Source organism: Geotrypetes seraphini, chromosome 2 (genome assembly GCF_902459505.1).
Source record: "Geotrypetes seraphini chromosome 2, aGeoSer1.1, whole genome shotgun sequence".
Taxonomy (NCBI): Eukaryota; Metazoa; Chordata; class Amphibia; order Gymnophiona; family Dermophiidae; genus Geotrypetes; species Geotrypetes seraphini.
In genome coordinates this window covers 265,118,229-265,136,569 of record NC_047085.1, presented here as the reverse complement: position 1 = coordinate 265,136,569, position 18,341 = coordinate 265,118,229, and the positions used below count along the sequence as shown (strand labels likewise).

The 18,341-nt window shown below is 42.0% G+C and overlaps 2 protein-coding genes across 4 annotated transcripts in view; one reads left to right on the top strand and one right to left on the bottom strand.

The window, feature by feature from the left end:
- Window positions 1-5,861, bottom strand: part of ANKRD54 (ankyrin repeat domain 54) — a 66,683-nt gene extending 60,822 nt beyond the window's left edge. Inside the window, exon 1 of one of the 2 annotated variants that reach the window (XM_033929567.1) lies at window positions 5,450-5,861. In XM_033929567.1, coding sequence (XP_033785458.1) covers window positions 5,450-5,771 — 322 coding nt within the window. In that variant the 5' untranslated portion in view covers window positions 5,772-5,861. The remainder of the gene's footprint in view (window positions 1-5,449) is intronic. The other variant, XM_033929566.1, reaches the window with a different exon arrangement.
- Window positions 5,862-6,026: 165 nt separating this feature from the next.
- The window catches only part of EIF3L (eukaryotic translation initiation factor 3 subunit L), an 88,846-nt gene continuing 76,531 nt past the window's right edge, over window positions 6,027-18,341 (top strand). The window contains exons 1-3 of one of the 2 annotated variants that reach the window (XM_033929564.1): window positions 6,047-6,177; window positions 6,851-7,045; window positions 9,381-9,435. In XM_033929564.1, coding sequence (XP_033785455.1) covers window positions 9,426-9,435 — 10 coding nt within the window. In that variant the 5' untranslated portion in view covers window positions 6,047-6,177; window positions 6,851-7,045; window positions 9,381-9,425. Of the gene's footprint in view, window positions 6,178-6,850; window positions 7,046-9,380; window positions 9,436-18,341 lie in introns of both variants that reach the window. The other variant, XM_033929563.1, reaches the window with a different exon arrangement.

Genomic DNA, 18,341 nt, shown 5'->3' with positions numbered 1-18,341 from the left:
TTGAACAGCATACTATTCTGGTTGTTTGATCTGGAGATCTTGTCACCATAGAAGTTTTTCCTAGCTTTTTTGAGTATATTGTTGTAGAACTTAATGTTGACTCTCCAGGTTTGTTTGCCTGTGGGGGATTTAGAATTTTTCCAGATGCGTTCCAGGGATCGACATTTTTGCTTTAGTACCCTGTGGTATGGGAGGTACCAGGGGGCCTTACGGGAGTAGGAGATGGTTTTGGTGGAAAGCGGGGCGAGAGAGTGGTAGGTGGATTCTGAGAGAGTAATCCAGTTGTGCCAGTTGGTTACTGAATCTGTAGGCTTAGGTTTGGATGAGAGATTGTCGAGAAATTTGGACCAGAACTGGTCACTTGAAATTTTCTTGCGGAAAGTAATGGACTTAGAGGTATGGGGTGAGGTTCCAAGGTATGGGGTGAGGTCCCTCTCCTGCAACTTCCTGTTTCCGGTTGCGTCAGAGGAGAAGATTGATTGACTCGCGCATCCGCACGTGCAGGGCTTTTTTGAACGTGTGCGGCTCGGGAAAAAGGAAGCCGGCAAACTTGGAAGGAATATAAGGTGAGGTGGAGGGAGGGTGGAGGCTGCTGGACCATTCTTCATTACTTTGCCATACTAATTTTTGAACGCGTGCGGCTCGGAAAAAAGGAAGCCGGAAAACTCGAAATTTAAGGTGAGGTGGAGGGAGGGAGCTGGCTAAATGCTACGGGCGGGCGGTGACTGCGGGAACCGCGCGATCCTTGATACCTCACTGCGGAGACAAGACCATTCACCGCTCCACAGGGCGGTGAATGGCCTTGTCCCCATCCCCGCAGCGACTGCTTTTTTTCTTTCACCGTTCCGGCGGGTTACCCGCGGCTAAAGGCGGTAGCCACAGGTAAACCGCCACCGTGTCATTCTCTAATTCAGCATACAAAATTTCATCAAAATCCATGATGGTGAGGTGGGGCACTTTTCTAAAATTAGACCACTTGACATGGAATGACCTTTATACAGCTTCTCCTGTGTTTAAAGGTTCACCCCACTATATTAGTGGGCTAAAAGCCTCTACCTATTTAACCCCCCCCTTTTTTTTACAAAATGGCAACGTGGCTTTTAGCGCAGGCCACAGCATTAAGAGCTCTGACACTCATAAAATTCCAATGAGCGTCAGAGCTGTTACTGCTGCAGGCGGGGCTATAAACCGCACTACAGTTTTATAAAATGGGGAGGGGTATGTGGAAGTTTTTGGAATTAATTTCCTGATTTTGTGTTGTTACCTGGCATATTTCTCTACAAAGTTCCCTGTGTGAATATATTAAAATTATATAAATAAAATAAATAAAAAGGAGAAGTTTGGCTGCCTATCTCCCATCTCCCTTTTGCCTAGCAGCACAAGCTAAATGCCAAGCCGCCGACAGGATTAGAATGTGCAGCTTGGCTTGAAAAAAGGGAGGGTATAAAGTGGTTGGCACAGTGGAGACTTGTCAACTAGCATTTATGGCTGTGGCCCACACAGAGTGGAGGGTGCGGCTCTGACCATCTTGTTGGGCAGACTGGATTAACCATGTAGGTCTTTATCCTCTTTTACTGTGTTATTAATTCCTACTCAATCTTATATTTTCCAACTTAAACCTGGATATTTTTAAAAACTTCTCATCTACCCAACTGATTTGTTCCAAGAGCAGTAAAACTCTTCATGCATCAATACAAATTATTGGATCAGTACATTTATAACCTCCAAGATCTTGCAGAACTTTCCTAGAAATTAATTAAATTATTCTAAAATGCAGAAAATACTGAGGTTTTCTGGAGAAAACCAAAACATACACAGAGCAAAATTATTAAGAGACCTTGAAGGTATAACAGACCACCCCCCCCCCTCCTCCCAAATTCTACATATGTAACTTTTCCAAAAGCATTCCCATATGGAAAATAGGCTTTTTTGGAAGCATAAACATGTTTTATCACAGAAGAATTATGTGCACCAAACAGCAGGTGAAAACGCATATACACTAATTATACAGTTTGTTTTCTGTGGAACATACAACACAGTCTATATAGTGAAAAGTATATGTGCATTTCACTTACGTGGGAAGTTTAAAAATTTGCCCCCAAAATGATTGACAAATTTAAGGTTTTAAGGGCTCCTTTTATCAAGGTGCGCTACGGGGGTTAGCGCGTCGGACATTTCATCACGCGCTAACCTTTGCAGCACACCAAAAACTAACGCCTCGTCAATGGAGGCATTAGCGACTAGCGCGACAGGCGGTTGAATGCGCGGTATTCCACGCGTTAACTGCCTACTGCAGCTTGATAAAAGGAGCCCTAAACTTCACTAATCCCAGTGAATATGGGACAGAGTTAGAGGGCAATATCTAAACTCAAGAAGTGACAAAATAAAAAGTTTCACCAGAAATGAAAGAGCCTGCTCTTCAGGGTGTGCTTGTGCACACATTAAGAGGAAGAAAAATAAAAGGGACAAACAGAGAATGACACAGAGACAAATATTTCCCTGTCCCATCCCCACCAGTTTTGTCGCTGTTGCTGTCCCTGTCCCTGTCCCATTCCTTGTAAGCTCTGCCTTAACAGCACAAGCCTTGAACACTTATGATTTTAAAGCGTTTGAAGCTTGTGCAGATGAGAACAGAGCTTGCAAAGATGGGGCAGGAATAGGAGAAGAGCTCCCCAGGACAGGAAAATGGGTTCCTGCAGGGACGGGAAAAATTTGTCCCTGTGTCATTTTCTAGACAAGCACTTTGGGCTCCTTTTATCAAGCCGCGCTAGTGGGGTTAGTGCGCGCGACTTTTCATCATGCGTTAACCCCCGCACTGGCCTAAAAACTACCGCCTGCTCAAGGGAGGCATTAGCGGCTAGCGGTTTAGCGCAGCTTGATAAAAGGAGCCCTTTGTTTTTTGACTCTGGAAAAAAGAAAAGTTATCTCCATCAAAGTCCTCCTATCTCCTCTAATATAGCCTGAAAAATTGCTATGGACAGGACACCAAATACAATTTCATAAGCTTATTTCTGCAAGTAGTATAATAATCACAGTTTACATACTTGCCTATGCAAGCAAGTTACCCTATTTTTCTTTGCAGCACTGAACAGGAAGGAACATGATGGGAAAGCCCCAAAAGTTAGCATATAGATTCAGTGGCTTACCAAGGGGGGGGGCGGAGGGGGCGGTCCGCCCCGGGTGCCAGCCCTGAGGGGGTGCTCCCGGCCTTGCCATTCAGTCCCCCCCCCACCCCCGAAGGACCGCTCGCCCCACTGACATTCCTGCACCACCTATGAAGCAGCCCGCAGCAGGATCGCGACGTCAGCGATCTCTGAGCTGCTTGGCCGCTGCTTCCTACGCCGCAATCCCGCCCCTACTCTGACATCAGAGGAGGGGCGGGACCGCGGCGCAGGAAGCAGCACCTAACAGCGCAGGTATTGCTGACGTCGCGATCCTGCTGCGGCTGCTTCATAGGTGGTGCGAGAAGGCCAGGGGGGGCGAGCGGTCCTTCGGGGTGGGTCGGGACATCAGGCCTTCAGGGTGGGGCGGGCGGGCAGGCAGGATTTCAAGGGGGAGGGGGGTGACAGGCAGGCAGGCAGGCCTTCAAGGGGGGACAGGCCTTCAAGGGGGGAGGCAGGCCTTCAAGGGGGGGGACAGGCCTTCAAGGGGGTGTGCAGACCTTCAAGGGGTACAGGCCTTCAAGGGGGAGGGACAGGCCTTCAAGGTGGGGCAGGCAGGTCTTCAAGGGGGGGCAGGCAGGCCTTCAAGGGTGGGATAGGCCTTCGGGGGGGGTGCAGGCCTTCGGGGGGGGTGCAGGCCTTCGGGGGGGGGTGCAGGCCTTCAAGGGGGTGCAGGCCTTCAAGGGGGTGCAGGCCTTCAAGGGGGGGAACAGGCCTTCAAGGGGGGGAACAGGCCTTCAAGGGGGGGAACAGGCCTTCAAGGGGGGGAACAGGCCTTCAAGGGGGGGAACAGGCCTACAAGGGGGGTTGTTTTGGGATGTCTTCCAGTGGTTTATCAGTATCTCCTTCTGGTCCAAGGAAGGAAACTTTGTTATCTACAGAATATGTTTGTAACAGCGCTGCTTGTGTGGCATTAGGCTATGTAGTGATCGAAAGAAAAAACCAGACCTTTGCACATTTTTGCACTATATGGTGGGTATATGAGGAGATTCACATTTCCTGCACAGCTAAGTCCATGTGAAGTTACCTTGTGCTGTATTTGACATCTAGCAAGGTCTCTGTTTGAAAGGAAAGATCTAAACTTAAAAATGAAGTGGCCAGAAGTTATGGTAAAAGCAGACAGTGTAGCTGGTTTTAAGAAAGATTTGGACAAATTCCTGGAGGAAAAGTCCATAATCTGTTATTAAGACATGGGGGAAGTGTCTGCTTGCCCTGGATCGGTAGCATGGAATGTTGCTACTCTTTGGGTTTTGACCAGGTATTAGTGTCCTGGATTGGCTACCATGAGACTGGGGCTACTGGGTATGATGGACCATTGGTCTGACCCAGTTAGGCTATTCTTATGTTATGTTCTCATCTGTAGGGGCCTTTGTTTTCACTTTTTATTTTAATGTATTTTTTTTCTGGGAACTTATCAATGTTTTTTTTATAATGGAAGAGAATTAATGTGTGTGGGATGAGGGGGTAACTAATTTCTTCAGCTAAATAATTCAATCCACTTCAAACAGACATAGGAGAACTCACGCATCATTCACACACCCTCCAACCAAAAACGTCAAAAGAAAAAAACTGTTCGACAACCTCCTAGCCATTCTAGCTGCAACACTCGACCCCCAACTCTACAACCAATTGACATCGACCACAGACTGCAAAACCTTCAAAAAGAAATAAAAACCCTTCTATTCAAAAAACACATAAAATCGAACTAACACAATCAGAACTGTCCCAAGTATCACCTGCAACTACTCTATATGTACTTCTGATGTCATGACAATTCAGACATAATTTATGTTATGTTTGGAATATAAGAAAATTTTCACTGCCTGTTTCTATTCTGACCATTTATTCCGTTTCATAGTCATTACAAAAAATATTTTTTTACATGGGGGGGGGGTCAAAAAATGATGGGCCCCGGGTGCCACATACCCTAGGTACGCCACTGTATAGATTTTAACTTTTCACTTAATGCACATTAAGGGGTGGTGGTGTTATTAATATGGGCTACCATTAAAGACATGCTATTTTACTGTTAACTTTGATTATTAGCAACCTAAAATGAAACTAGCAGAATTTAGGAGTAAAACACATATAAATTAGGTAGCCCAATGTGATAACTACTGCAAACCCCAAATATTGGTATTTAATACGCGGCCAGTGTAAAAGCTTTACACTGGCTCCAAAATGAAATAAACGAATGCAATGTGCAACTTAAATTATGTAACTAGGCAGGCGACATAGTAAGAGACAGAACGGATCGTACAGCGAAAATGCTACAATAATGCACGCACCGTGCAAGTCCTTGCCCAGCGGGTTTTGGCTCCGGCGATACAGCCTGGCGCTTCGTAGCCGTCCCGCGTTCACTCTCCTGCAGATTCGCTGCACCAGGAGCGTCGCAGCAGGAGAAGGGGAGGCTGCGCGCTCCCGGCCAGGATTCCCGGTCCCGCCTCCTAGCGGCTCCCTCTCCCACAACAAATGAAGGTAATGCAGGGGATCGGACTCGGCTGTCTCCGGTACTGTCCCGCCACCGATTCCGCAACCACCGAACCCAGAAAACTGAAAGCCACCCGCAGACCCATCAGCAACACCTTCTTCCTCCATCCTACCGCCCATCACAAGACCGCCCACGGGCAAAGGAGGCGTCCCTTCCGGGAACCGTAGCAACAGACAGGGAAGCTCAAGCTGTCCAATCAGACAACTTTAAGCAACAGCCATTAACCAATCAGGATGGAGCTAAACTACTAGGAAGCAAAATATGAGACAGGGGTGGAAATCATCAGAGAAGCACCTCTATTAGCCAATCGGAAGGACCATGTGGCGTTGACACTAGAATCGACGACCTCTAACGTTAAGATGGACTTCAGACCGGAAATTGCGCATTTTACTTTGCGCCGCCAGAGCTTCCGACTGGAAGTTGTGTTTGTTTCTCGCGCCGGATCTTTCTTTGCTGTTTTCCGCCGGCGTGTGTGCCCCTTCATAACCGCGCAGCATGTCTTATCCTAACGACGACTATGGGGAGGTAAGAATGCAGTAGTGCTTCGTCTCTTAACCGTTTTTATCTCCTGAACTATTTCTAGAAGAAGCTCAGTAAATCAGTATTTCTGCTTATCGCGTAGTTAAAAAAGAGGAAGGTGGTTCCGCTGTACAGCCCATCTGGAGTTCGGTGTACAGTGGAAGAGGAGATAGAATGGATGATTGGGAATAAAGACACAAGAATAATCTTATGTAATAAACAAGGGTGAGAAAGGTTTAGGGACAAGTTATGTTACAGTTGGCTGAGAGTTTGGGGCGAGCCTCTGAGTAAAGTGACATCATATCTACAGTGATCATTCTAACAAAGGTATGAGATTGGTAGTAGTAGAACTAGACGCAGTGTTGAGAGGCAAAGTCCTAATGTCGATTTATGCACTTATAATGGATATGTTATAATTATTCACTGTTATGCCATGTTGTGTAATTTTAAAAAATGCTTTTGGGCAATTAGAATTTATTATTACAAAAAGTTTTATAAGTTCTAATGGCCAGATAACTCCTTTTGTAATCCGCCTTGAACCGCAAGGTAATGGCGGAATAGAAATCACTAATGTAATGTAATAATGGAGATTACATTTTGGATTCCATGACTGTACTTGCATGTGGTAATACATCTGAATAAAAAAAAATATCCCTCCTTCTTATTTCTCCTATTATAGTGGTTATCAACTGTATAAACTGAGGAAATACAGTACAACCCAGTAAAGGAGGTGGAGCTGAGAAATGTAGATGATGCCTTCTGCACAGCTCACAGTTAGGGGAGAATAACCACTTATCAAGGCTTATATGCCCTTATTCCAGAAGGAAGATGATTGGAATTATGGGAAGATTAAGTTCTTATCTCAATCTTGCAGGTACTAATTTGATTAACTTACCCCCACTTTTACAAAGCTGCACTAGCAACTGCCCTGAAGCCCATAGAGATTTAAAGGCTTCAGAGTTTTTGCCACACAGTTTTGTAAAGGGGGGGAGGGGTAATTTAATTTATATTGACTAATGAAGATGGCAAAATCTCAAATTCATAATGGCAAAAAGAGTGTTAACAATCACAACAGATGGAAAATATTATTCTCTCTTCTACCCTTTCTTTCCTGAATAGATAGCCTTGTATAACTATAGGCAGTCCCTGGTTAAGAACGAGTTCCATTTTTGAAACAGTTCTTAAGTTGAATTTGTACATAACTCAGATCATGTAAGAATCTATGTATTTATGTTCTTCTGAACAGTACACAGTCTATAAAAACATTAAACAGCCCTCAAAATAAAGTACTGTAGTTTAAATAGAAAAGATAGGAGGTTTCACTTACCCCGGTTCTGAGCTGTGCCTTTCTTCTCCTCCTTCTCCACAGTTGTGTGCCTCCAGACCAGGCCTTTCTTCTTCTCCACTGCTCTCCTAAGCCTCTTCACCTGCACAAGGCCTTTTCTTTCCTCCACTGCTCCCCTGTGCCTCCACACCTTACCTTTCCTCCCCCCATGCCCTGGCATATCTCCCTCCCCCTGGTCTGGTATTGCCTCTCATTCCTTTCACTCCCTCCCTCCCCTATGGTCTTTCCTTTCCTGTCCCTTCCCTGATCTTTATTTTCCCTTTCTACCTCTCTCTCCCCAGTTGGGTGCAGCATTTTTCTGCTCCCCCCCTCCCCCTTCCCTGTCAGGACCTGGCAGAAAGGAAGGTCCAACACCGGCAGAGCAGCGAATTCTGAATGCTGCCACTGCCAGAAGAAGTTAATGACACTGGCTGCACCCAGGGTGAACCGCTCCCCACCTTGGTACACACTGCTGTTCTGGCCAACTCCTTCCTCCCAGCTGCACTTCTATTCACAAGGCTGCAGTTCCTACATGCTGCCCATGACTGACCCGAAAACCTTCCCTCTCTCGTCAGGGGAAGGCTTCCAGGTCAGAAATGTGCAGGAGCCACTGCTCTTGGCTTTGTGAAGAGGAGGGAGCAAGTTAGAGGAGGTAAACACTCATTGGAGGCGGGGATGCATGAATTTGGGACACAGAATAGAGGGAGGGAAGGATGACGAGGGTTGCGTTGGGACAGAAAGGGAGAAAGAGGGGTGCGTTGGCACAGAAGGGAGAAGCAGGACCCTGGTTAGTAAGTACGAGTTCGACATAAGTCGGACATTCTTAACCTAGGGACTGGCTGTATATCCTAGTCTTGGTTAGTTAAAGCAACAGAATTACAGGGTAAGGAAGAAGCTCTGTGTATTAGTCTTGCTTATAGGCTGTAAGATAAGACTTCTAGAACAACCCCCAGTAGCACAAATGTTCTAGCACAGACTTAAATCTGCTTTAAGCCATGTGTACTGTAAGTGTGCATTTTTAAATATATTAAGTGGTAGATTTAAAACAAACTGGATAAAATATTTCTTCACTAACATGTAATTAAACTCTGGAACTTCATCCCAGAGAATGTGATAAAAGCAGTTAGGTTAAAGTTAGTTTTAAAAAGGTTTTGGATAATTTCCTAAAAGAAACGTCCATAAGCTATTATTAAGATGACCTTGGGGAAATCCACTGCTTATTCCAAGGATAGGCAGCATAAAATCTGCTTTATTGTTTGGGATCTTGCCAGATACTTGTGAGCTGGGTTGGCCATTATTGGAAATAGGATACTGGGCTTGATGGATTTTTGGTCTGTCCCAGTATGGCAACTCTCTTATGTTCTTATGAGCATGTCTCTACTGTTGGGGAAGGAGGGGGCATAAAACAGTGTTCTTTTGAGATGATGGCATGTACTTTGATAGGCATTTATGGAGCGAATCACAGATTAGGACACACGTAAATCACAAAATATGCTGATCTACATGCGTATGTAGAAATTATAGATATGGACATTTTGTGCCTGCTCCAGGGCATGTGTAAAGGTCCTCAATTTCTTTGTAGTTGCAATTTTTGCCTCTTAAGGAGTTGTTTTATAAATACAAGTATAAAATTATCCTCCTCTTGTGCGCAATATATATCTTATAAAGTACTCCTCCTAAATTATGTCCTGGAAGCACTTACACACAGATTGCATAGAAATAAATGCTACCTTTCTGTGTACAGCTGAGTCATTTTATGTATGTAACATCCTTTTACTCGTATCTAGACTTACTACTACTTGTTCCAATGTGCCTTGTAATGCATGTGAGAAAGTTGGTTGACCTATTGTATGAGATTTCAATCCTATTTATTTATTTTTAACAGGTTCAAGGCCAATATGATCCATATAATTACCAGGCCGATTATGACATGCACACAGGTAGGTAGAGATGCTCAGTTGTTTTGTATTTAAGATGCTTTAACTTTTTGTTGTGGAAGCTGCCTCTTTCTAAGCCTTTAAGGGTAGTTGGAACCAGTCCATTATCTTCTAGTTTGCACTTTTGTAGTGCAAAAAAAATAAATTGAGACATCTCTTGAAGATAAGCTAAAGTAAACAGTGTCGTACTGGTTGGGAAAGAGAATTGACTCGTGCACATTTATGCCACATAGGTATTTAAATGTCTCTATCATATCTCCCCTATCCCGCCTTTCCTCTTAAAGTAAACATATTAAAATCTTTAAGTCTGTCCCCATACACCTTATTATGAAGACCACCCACCATTTTAGTAGCCTTCCTTTGGACCAAATGCATCCATTTTATATCTTTTTGAAGATGCAGTCTCCAGAATTGTACAAAATATTCTAACCAGTTCCTGACCCATCCCAAGAGCACCCAGTTTATTTATTAGCTATCTGTGGTACACTGTCAAGTCTTTGCTAAAATCTAAATACACTACATCTAGTGCACTCCCTCTACTTAGTTCTCTGATCACCCAGTCAAAGAAATTGATCATATTTGTGTGACAAGACCTAGTCTAGTGAATCCATGTTGCCTCTGGTCCTATAATCCACAGGAATCCAGAAATTTCACCATTCTCTGTTTTAGAAGTGTTTCCATTAGTTTGCTTGCCACAAAAGTCAGACTTACTGGCCTGTAATTCCCTACTTCTTCCTTACTTCCACTTTTGTGTAGAGGGACCACTTCCACCCTTCTCCAGTCCTCTGGTACCACTCCTGACTCTAGAGAAGCATTGAAAAGGTCAGTCAGCAGAGCCAAAAAACAAACTGCAGACTGGTATGTACAAAGATGCACAATGTTTATTATACCAGTCAGCAGAGCCACCAGAATTTCCCTAAGTTCCTTCAGCACATTTAGATGTACACCATCCGGACCCATCACTTTATCTACCTTTAATTTAGCTAGCTCCTTATGAACACAACTCTCTGAAAATCAATCGGGGTCTACCAGTCCACCATCCCTATTCACATTTGTCTTCTGTGGTCCCACTCCCAGATCTTCAGCTGTGAAAACAAAACAGAAATATTTGTTAATCAATTCAGCCTTTTCTTTATTGGCTTCTACATATTTCCTCCCCTTCATTATTACATCACTAATGTAATGTAATAATGGAGATTACATTTTGGATTCCATGACTGTACTTGCATGTGGTAATAGATCTGAATAAAAAAAAATATCCCTCCTTCTTATTTCTCCTATTATAGTGGTTATCAACTGTATAAACTGAGGAAATACAGTACAACCCAGTAAAGGAGGTAGAGCTGAGAAATGTAGATGATGCCTTCTGCACAACTCACAGTTAGGGGAGAATAACCACTTATCAAGGCTTATATGCCCTTATTCCAGAAGGAAGATGATTGGAATTATGGGAAGATTAAGTTCTTATCTCAATCTTGCAGGTACTAATTTGATTAACTTACCCCCACTTTTACAAAGCTGCACTAGCAACTGCCCTGAAGCCCATAGAGATTTAAAGGCTTCAGAGTTTTTGCCACACAGTTTTGTAAAGGGGGGAGGGGTAATTTAATTTATATTGACTAATGAAGATGGCAAAATCTCAAATTCATAATGGCAAAAAGAGTGTTAACAATCACAGTCTCACAGTGCCACTTTTGTACTTTCCTATCAAGTTTCAAGTTTAATAAAAATTTGATTTGATCGCAAAATCGTAATTCAATTTGATTTACAAATTATGATAAAATTGGGGTAAAAAGAAAAGCACATTAATCAAACCAGACGGTTAAAACAACTTTAGACCAACCAAACACAGAAGGTAAAAAATAAAAAATAAAGGGTTAAATACAGTTTATAAACAAATAAAAAGGGTGAGGCGATGAAACAATAGGATGGGGAAAAGGTTACCTGCTCAATTTTCACCTATCAGCATTACTAGTACTCTAACACACATCCTGAATATATAAAATTTGCATAACTCATAAGCCAGCTTTTCAGGAGACTTTTAAACTTATTAAGTAATTTTTCTTCCCTTATATTGATTGGGCTTGATATCTAAAAAAAATTTTTGTCTCCCCATTTTACCGTGTTAGCTATTTTTTCTTCCATTTGTATCTTTGCTTTCCTGACTTCTTGACCAGCCTCTCTTAACTTTTCCAGATATTTTAGCCTGTCTTCTCTTTCTGCAGTCTTTCGTAGTTTTATGAAAGCTAACCTCTTATTTCTTAGCTACTACTTTTGAGAACTAAAGAGGCCTTCTTTTCCTCTTACCTTTATTTACTAAAGATTTGTCACCCTGTATATCACACCAATGTAAATATATTTACCATTCCCTCTTTCCAAACTGGTCCACAGTGCCTCTTCCTTGCCCTACAGATCCTGCTATTGTGTGTCTTTAATATGATCTTTAACATATAACTCTATACCCCCCTCCTTTTCTTCCTACCCTGTCTTTCCTGAACAGATTATAGCCCGGTATAACTACATCCCAGTCATGGTTCTCTGTGAACCATGTCTCTGTGATCGCCACTATATTCAACTCATCTTCTTCCATCACTGCTTCTAGATCCAGAATCTTGTTTCCCATACGTCGAGCATTAATATATACTTCTTTCCAGATACTGCCCCCTTTTCCCATCTGTGTAGAGGTATTCAGTGATTACTTACCTGAGGGCTTATACTCACCTGGGAGCTTTGATAATAATAATAACTTTATTCTTCTATACCGCCATAGTCGAGAGACTTCTAGGCGGTTTACATTCAAAGAAGGCTGGACAATCAGCGAATTACAGGAGGCAAGAATGAGGGTTACATAAGAAAATAGAGAGAGGATATTAAATTGCATCGTGAAAGATAGGGAATATATCCTTGAGAGTGGAGAGATTTCTGTTTAGGAGATGAATTTGTCAAACAGAGCGGTTTAAATTGATTTTTGGAATGCGCCGTAAGTCAGATTGGTTTTATTTATGTAGTTATTCAGCCATAATCTTCAAGCTTCTCTATGGAATATGTGATCCTTTTGTCCCCTTATGTTGGAATACCCTTAGACTTTGCCATTTGAGAAACACACAAAGATATGTTAGCCTTCCCTTCCTTTAAGGGAATTAAATGGATGGGAAGCTCAGTTGATCTTTTGTTTTCAAGTTTGTAGAGATCTGGAATGAACTTCCCGACTCCATTAGGCTTTTAGGCCAGCTGCAATTATTTCGTAAATTCCTGAAAACTTTGTTGTTCTCGCAATTTTTAAATGGTTTAACTACAGCCTCAACAAAATGATAATATTATAGTTATTTTTCTTATGCTTTTCTTATGTACTTTAGTTTTTAATTAGTACTTCCTTCTCCTATGTTTTCTGCTTTGTACTCTAGTCTTAATTATATGTGAACCAAGTCAAGTTTCACTGGGAGATGACCCGGTATATAAACCAAAGATTAGATTAGAGAGCCCTCTTCAGTAGATTAGCCAGTCTGCTGACAAAGACACTTCTTCCCTTCTTTGATGAATACCATCCCTGCTCAGCAGCCCTTGGAAAATCATCCTATGGCCCAGGAAGCAAAAAAAACTCTCGACAACACCATCCATGTAGCCACATATTCATCTCCAGGATGCTTGCTTCTCTGCCCTGGTCCTTACCCTCAGCAGTGAGGATGGACGAGAATACAATCTGCACACCTAACTGTTTCACCTTCTTTCCCAGAGCCACAAAGTCACTTTTGATACGTTTGCAGGGGTACCTGGCAGTATCATTGGTGCCAATGTGGATGAACAGCATCGGATAATATAGTCATCTGGCTTGATGAGTCTTTGCAATCTCTCTGTAATGTCTTGAATAGTAGCACCAGGTAGACAGCATACCTCCCAGGACACATCTGGTCTGCAGATGGACGCTTCTGTACTCCTCAGAAGGGAATCACCAACCCCCACTACCTTACGCCTCCTAGTGGTCATGGTTCCAGCAATTTTAGGGATTTCAAGCTTTGGTCTTTCCTCTCCCTTGGATGCTCTCATCTCCTCCACTTTAGGGCAGCATACCGATTCTACATAAAGCTGTTGTACTCTATCACCCACTTCTTTTGATAATTGCTTGCCATATAAAGGCTGTTAGGGAAGGGAAAGGGTATCATACTTTAATATAAAATTGATTTTAGGAGCTAATATTGTCTTGATGGCTTCAGTTCTACCCCAGAAGGGGGCCGCCTCTCTCCTGTAACGCACTGCACTGCACGTTTTTGGGGAACCCGGTGCTAAATCATTCAGTTCTACCCCACCATGATAAAAATAATGGAGACCAGGAGTTTAGAATGGAAGTAGTCAAGCAGATTATACAGTTAGTTTAGTTTCATGGTTTTATTAATAGTTACTTTACCAAATACCGAAATATTTTGTTTTATGAGGTTCCCATTGAAATGGATATACAGAGATATGGTGTTTCATTACATATGGGGTAAGAGGCATTGATTTAGTAGCCAGAGATGTTGGAAAAAGAATTTTATACAATTGAGTAGTTAAGGTAAAAAGTCTACTATTGTATATAATAAAATGTCATCAGTGTAAATAGAAAGTTTATAAAATTCCTCTTGCAGTGACACGCCTTTAATGTTAGGATTGGTTCGTATAGCAATAGCTAGAGGTTCAAGGGCCAAGTTAAATAAAAGTGGGGATAATGGACAACCTTGTTTTGTACCTCTTTTTAGAGAGAAGAAATTGGAAAGGGTTTCTTTAACTGAGATAGATGCTTATGGGTTGTTATATAAAAAATCGTAATCATATTGATAAATTTTGAGTTTAAACCAAACCAATGTAAAGTATAAAAAATAAATTCTCATTCAGTTCTGTCAGACGCTTTCTCTGTGTCTAAAGATACAGTTACCAATTGATTTGGTCTTGATCCATTAGATTGATTTCATCAGCTGATATTTTGTATACCAATTTGAGCCCAACTTTTTTACAATAAAATTTAAGCTGTGACACTTTGATTGTTTTCTTCCAATGATCATGCTGCTAGTGAAGAACTGTCATCAGCATTCAATTCAGATGTATCCATTTAAAATTAATTGATAAATCACAAATTAATATGAATCCAATACAAAAGGGAAAAATTATTGAAAATATGTTGGGCTTGAAGACAAAAATTATCCCAATAATATTGTCTACCTAGTACAAATGGTAAATAGAAATATGCTAAACTCATACATGTACTGCTCATTAAATCAAAAACAACATAATAAACCTATGCAGAGCTTCCTATATTTATAGAACTGATGTTAGCATCTGTGTCAAACAAATATGTATCATAAACTTTGCTGTAAGTCTATAGCATTTTTATTGACCATTAACCCTTATTTTCAGGCAGTTTGCTATGAATAATAAAGGCAACTTTTTCAGGGGGTCTGAAACATATTCTTTCTTTTTTTTTTTTTTTTGTAAATCATGTTTATTGAGGTCAACCAAAGGAATAGAGTTAGTTTGAAAATGTTTCCAGAATATTATTTTATTGTAAACGCTGGTTAAAAATACCCAATTTGACATTTTTTTGAAAAAACACAAACTTCACATTGAAATTATAAAGTAGCGATATTAGCTAATAAGTTGAAATTATATATTTAAGAAAAAGTCATGTCACAAAATAACAGACAAAATTTGACAGAGATAGCTTCATTATTACAGGAGCCACAGAATGCTGAACTTTTTGAGCATGGTCCATTTTTTCAGCCCACTTTGAGGCTTTGTGCGTACCTCAGTTTCAAAAAATGAAAATCCGCATTGGTTCCATTGAATGGATCCTAAAAAGTTGTATAAGATTGCAAAGTTTCATTGATTTTGCTTCAGTGGCCAAGGAAATATTTTGACTCAAAGTTCCCAACATTGTGCATGGATATATTGTACATGGTCATAGTATGGTATCAAACAAAGAGCAATATAACCACAAGTATTCCACTGGCAGATCTTAAACTTTACCAGAGTTCTTATGGGTCATGTAAGATTCAGCATACAAAGTTTCATCAGAATCCGTGAAGATGAGGTGGAGAGCTCTAGATCACTTGCTATGGAATGTCCTAGATGCAATATATTGTTGCAGTCCATCTCCTAAAGTTATAGTTGCAATCAAAGTGGTTTTCTGTCACTATTTCCATAGAAGACTCAGAAAAATCTAGTTATGCCAAGATTTGTTTGATCATGATGTTTGCTGTTACCACTTTCTGAATTTCTCAGGATTAAATAATAAGCCCTCATAATTGGGGACAAAGATTCAGAAGGGATCATTAAAACTTCCATACAGTATTTCTTAACCATATCAATAGGAGTCGCTAAAGGTGACTTAGGGAAATTAAAAAAATGTAAATTATTATGTTTGGACAGATTTTCCATTATGTTCCAGTTTACTATATACTAAAGCTTGATCTTTAACAATGACTTGAGAGAGTTGTTTTAATCTCCTCACATTTTCCTTCCACAGTACACACTTTAGTTGACAATTCTTATAGCACTTGAGATTGTTTTGCAACAGATTGAGACAAGACACAAACTTCCTCATGTTTTTTAATCAACAAAGGGATAGATTCACGAACCTACCCAATCGGGACCGATCTGGGCAGGTCCAATGGATTCTTCAATCTCCAATATGCAGATGGGGGTGATTGGAGGAACACCCCCATCTGACGGCACAGATTGCTGGTGTGTGATCCTGACACATGCGCAGACCATCTGTAAATGGTCTGCGCATGGCCGTCCGAGCCGCAACTTTTTTTTTTTTTACTTTTTAGCCCAGCAAGTCCATGGTTTTAACCTGCTTTAAACCCGCTTGTTAAAACCACAGGCTAGCAGGAAAGGGCAGGAGAGACTCTGGGAGGCAGGCAGGAGAGATCCGGGGATGAGCAGGGTGGCGATTCGGGGCAGAGCAGGCAGGAGAGATTCGGGGCAGCAGAGAGCAGGGCAGCGAGCAGGGCTTCAATGTAGCTGGAGAGTCGGAAAGACGTTTGCGACTGGTCCCCAGCAGTCGCTTCTTGGGTTAATCGGCCAGCCCAGTCAGTTTTAAAAATTTGGTTGGTGAATCGCGTCCCTGTGTACTTTGCATGCGTTTCCCTTCATTTGCGTGCACAGATTGGAAGCGGATCGCAGGATAGTTTAGTGAATCAGGCTGGAGGGAAATCTGGTCGCAATGGGGTCACAAACCAATCGGTACATGATCAGTTTGCTTTGTGAATCTAGCCCAAAGATATAACAGAAGAGTTTAACTTGTGTAAAGACTCCCATAATACTTCCATTGTTATCACTGCAGGTCTTTCCAATTTCTTCAAAACTCCTCTGGAAGGAACTTGTATTCCCAACTGAAAATGGAGTTCCTCCATTATTAACCCACCAGAGACAGGCTGCATTATCCTCTTCAAAATGGCTCCTTTTTCTGGGGGTGGAAACTGCTAATGGCAGGTTCCTCAGCCGTTGCTCCAAATCCTGGCCATCTGCCTTTTGGACTGGGTCGTTGCTCTGCTTCCATGGAGTCCTCTCCAAGTTGAAGGGTTCAGTTCGTTGTTAAGGGTTAAGCAATGCCTTTGCAGTGCTGCTGCTAGAGCTCACAATGCTCCACGAAGCAGAGGAACGACAGCCGTGGATCCAGTCATTGCTTGAAAACCCTTTAAAGTTGTTTGTCGGAGCAGTGGAACCATCCCTGGCTTACTGGGAGCCACCTTAGATGCACCTTTTTGCTTCTCCATGTTGGGGAAACTGAACACTCATCGCCAACAACCAAGACAAGAGTCTTAAGCATCTCTCGGTAAGAATCAAAAATCCATCCCAACCGCTGCCGATTGATTTGACAGTCAAGTCACTCTTCCTGGTAGCTGTAACCTCAGCAAGAAGATTTTCTGAACTTTAGGCTTTGCATTCATTAGATTTGCGGAGGTTAGTGTTTCTTGGTGCACAGTGCCTTCTTTTGCTTGAGTACCTGATTGTAAAACCGCTTAGATAACCATGATAGGCGGTATATAAAAAAACCTAATAAACTTGAAACTAAACTTGAAACTTTAAGCAAAAGATGCAAGTCTGATGGCCTGCATTCCAGACTGCAGGTGTAAATAAAAAGGATAAAGTTTTGAAGTTACTGGACATGAGGAAAGTTCTTCTCAGTTATCGCAAGGTGACTAATTAATTTTTGGTTTTTTAAGGCTTTTTTTTTTTGTGCTCACCAGTCCTGGCAGACTGGGAAAGCCAGCATCTAAGACTCCTATTTCCAGATGGATCCTCATGGCTATTTCTTCTGCATACAATGGCTGTGGTAAACAACCACCAAGCTCCTTGAAGGCTCATTCCACCAGAAGTGTGATTGCTTCATGGGCAGGATCCCAGGCAGTTCCGCCAAGGAGATTTGTAGGGCAGCTACATGGTCCACTCTCCATTCTTTCACATAGTTTTACAGAGTGGGTATGATGGCTCAAATGGACACCAGTTTTGGGTCCTCAGTGCTAGCAGCAAGCTCATCTGCCTCACCCTAGACTCGGGGGACAACTTTGGGAATGCACCACTGGTCAGGATTCTTGTTCCTTTTGTACTGGAAGGGAAAATTAGATTCTTACTTCAATAATCTTTTCAATTTAAAGGACTAGGAGTCCTGACACCTGCCTGTCAGATGTCAATTTAAGACGTGTATGTGTGTCTCCAAATGCTTGCCTTGGAGCAGCCAAGAGAGCATAAAGATGAGTTTATTTGACTGTCGAACGAGTACAATAAGTGATGCAGTAGTTCACTAAGGCAAAGTCGGAGCCTGTAACAGCTGTATAAATGTTAATGCTCATTGCACTTAGGTAGGTGACTTGTTTGGTTCCACTAGTTTCGTGGGGTTTAATTGTCTTTGTTGCAGAACAGAAAATATTTGACTT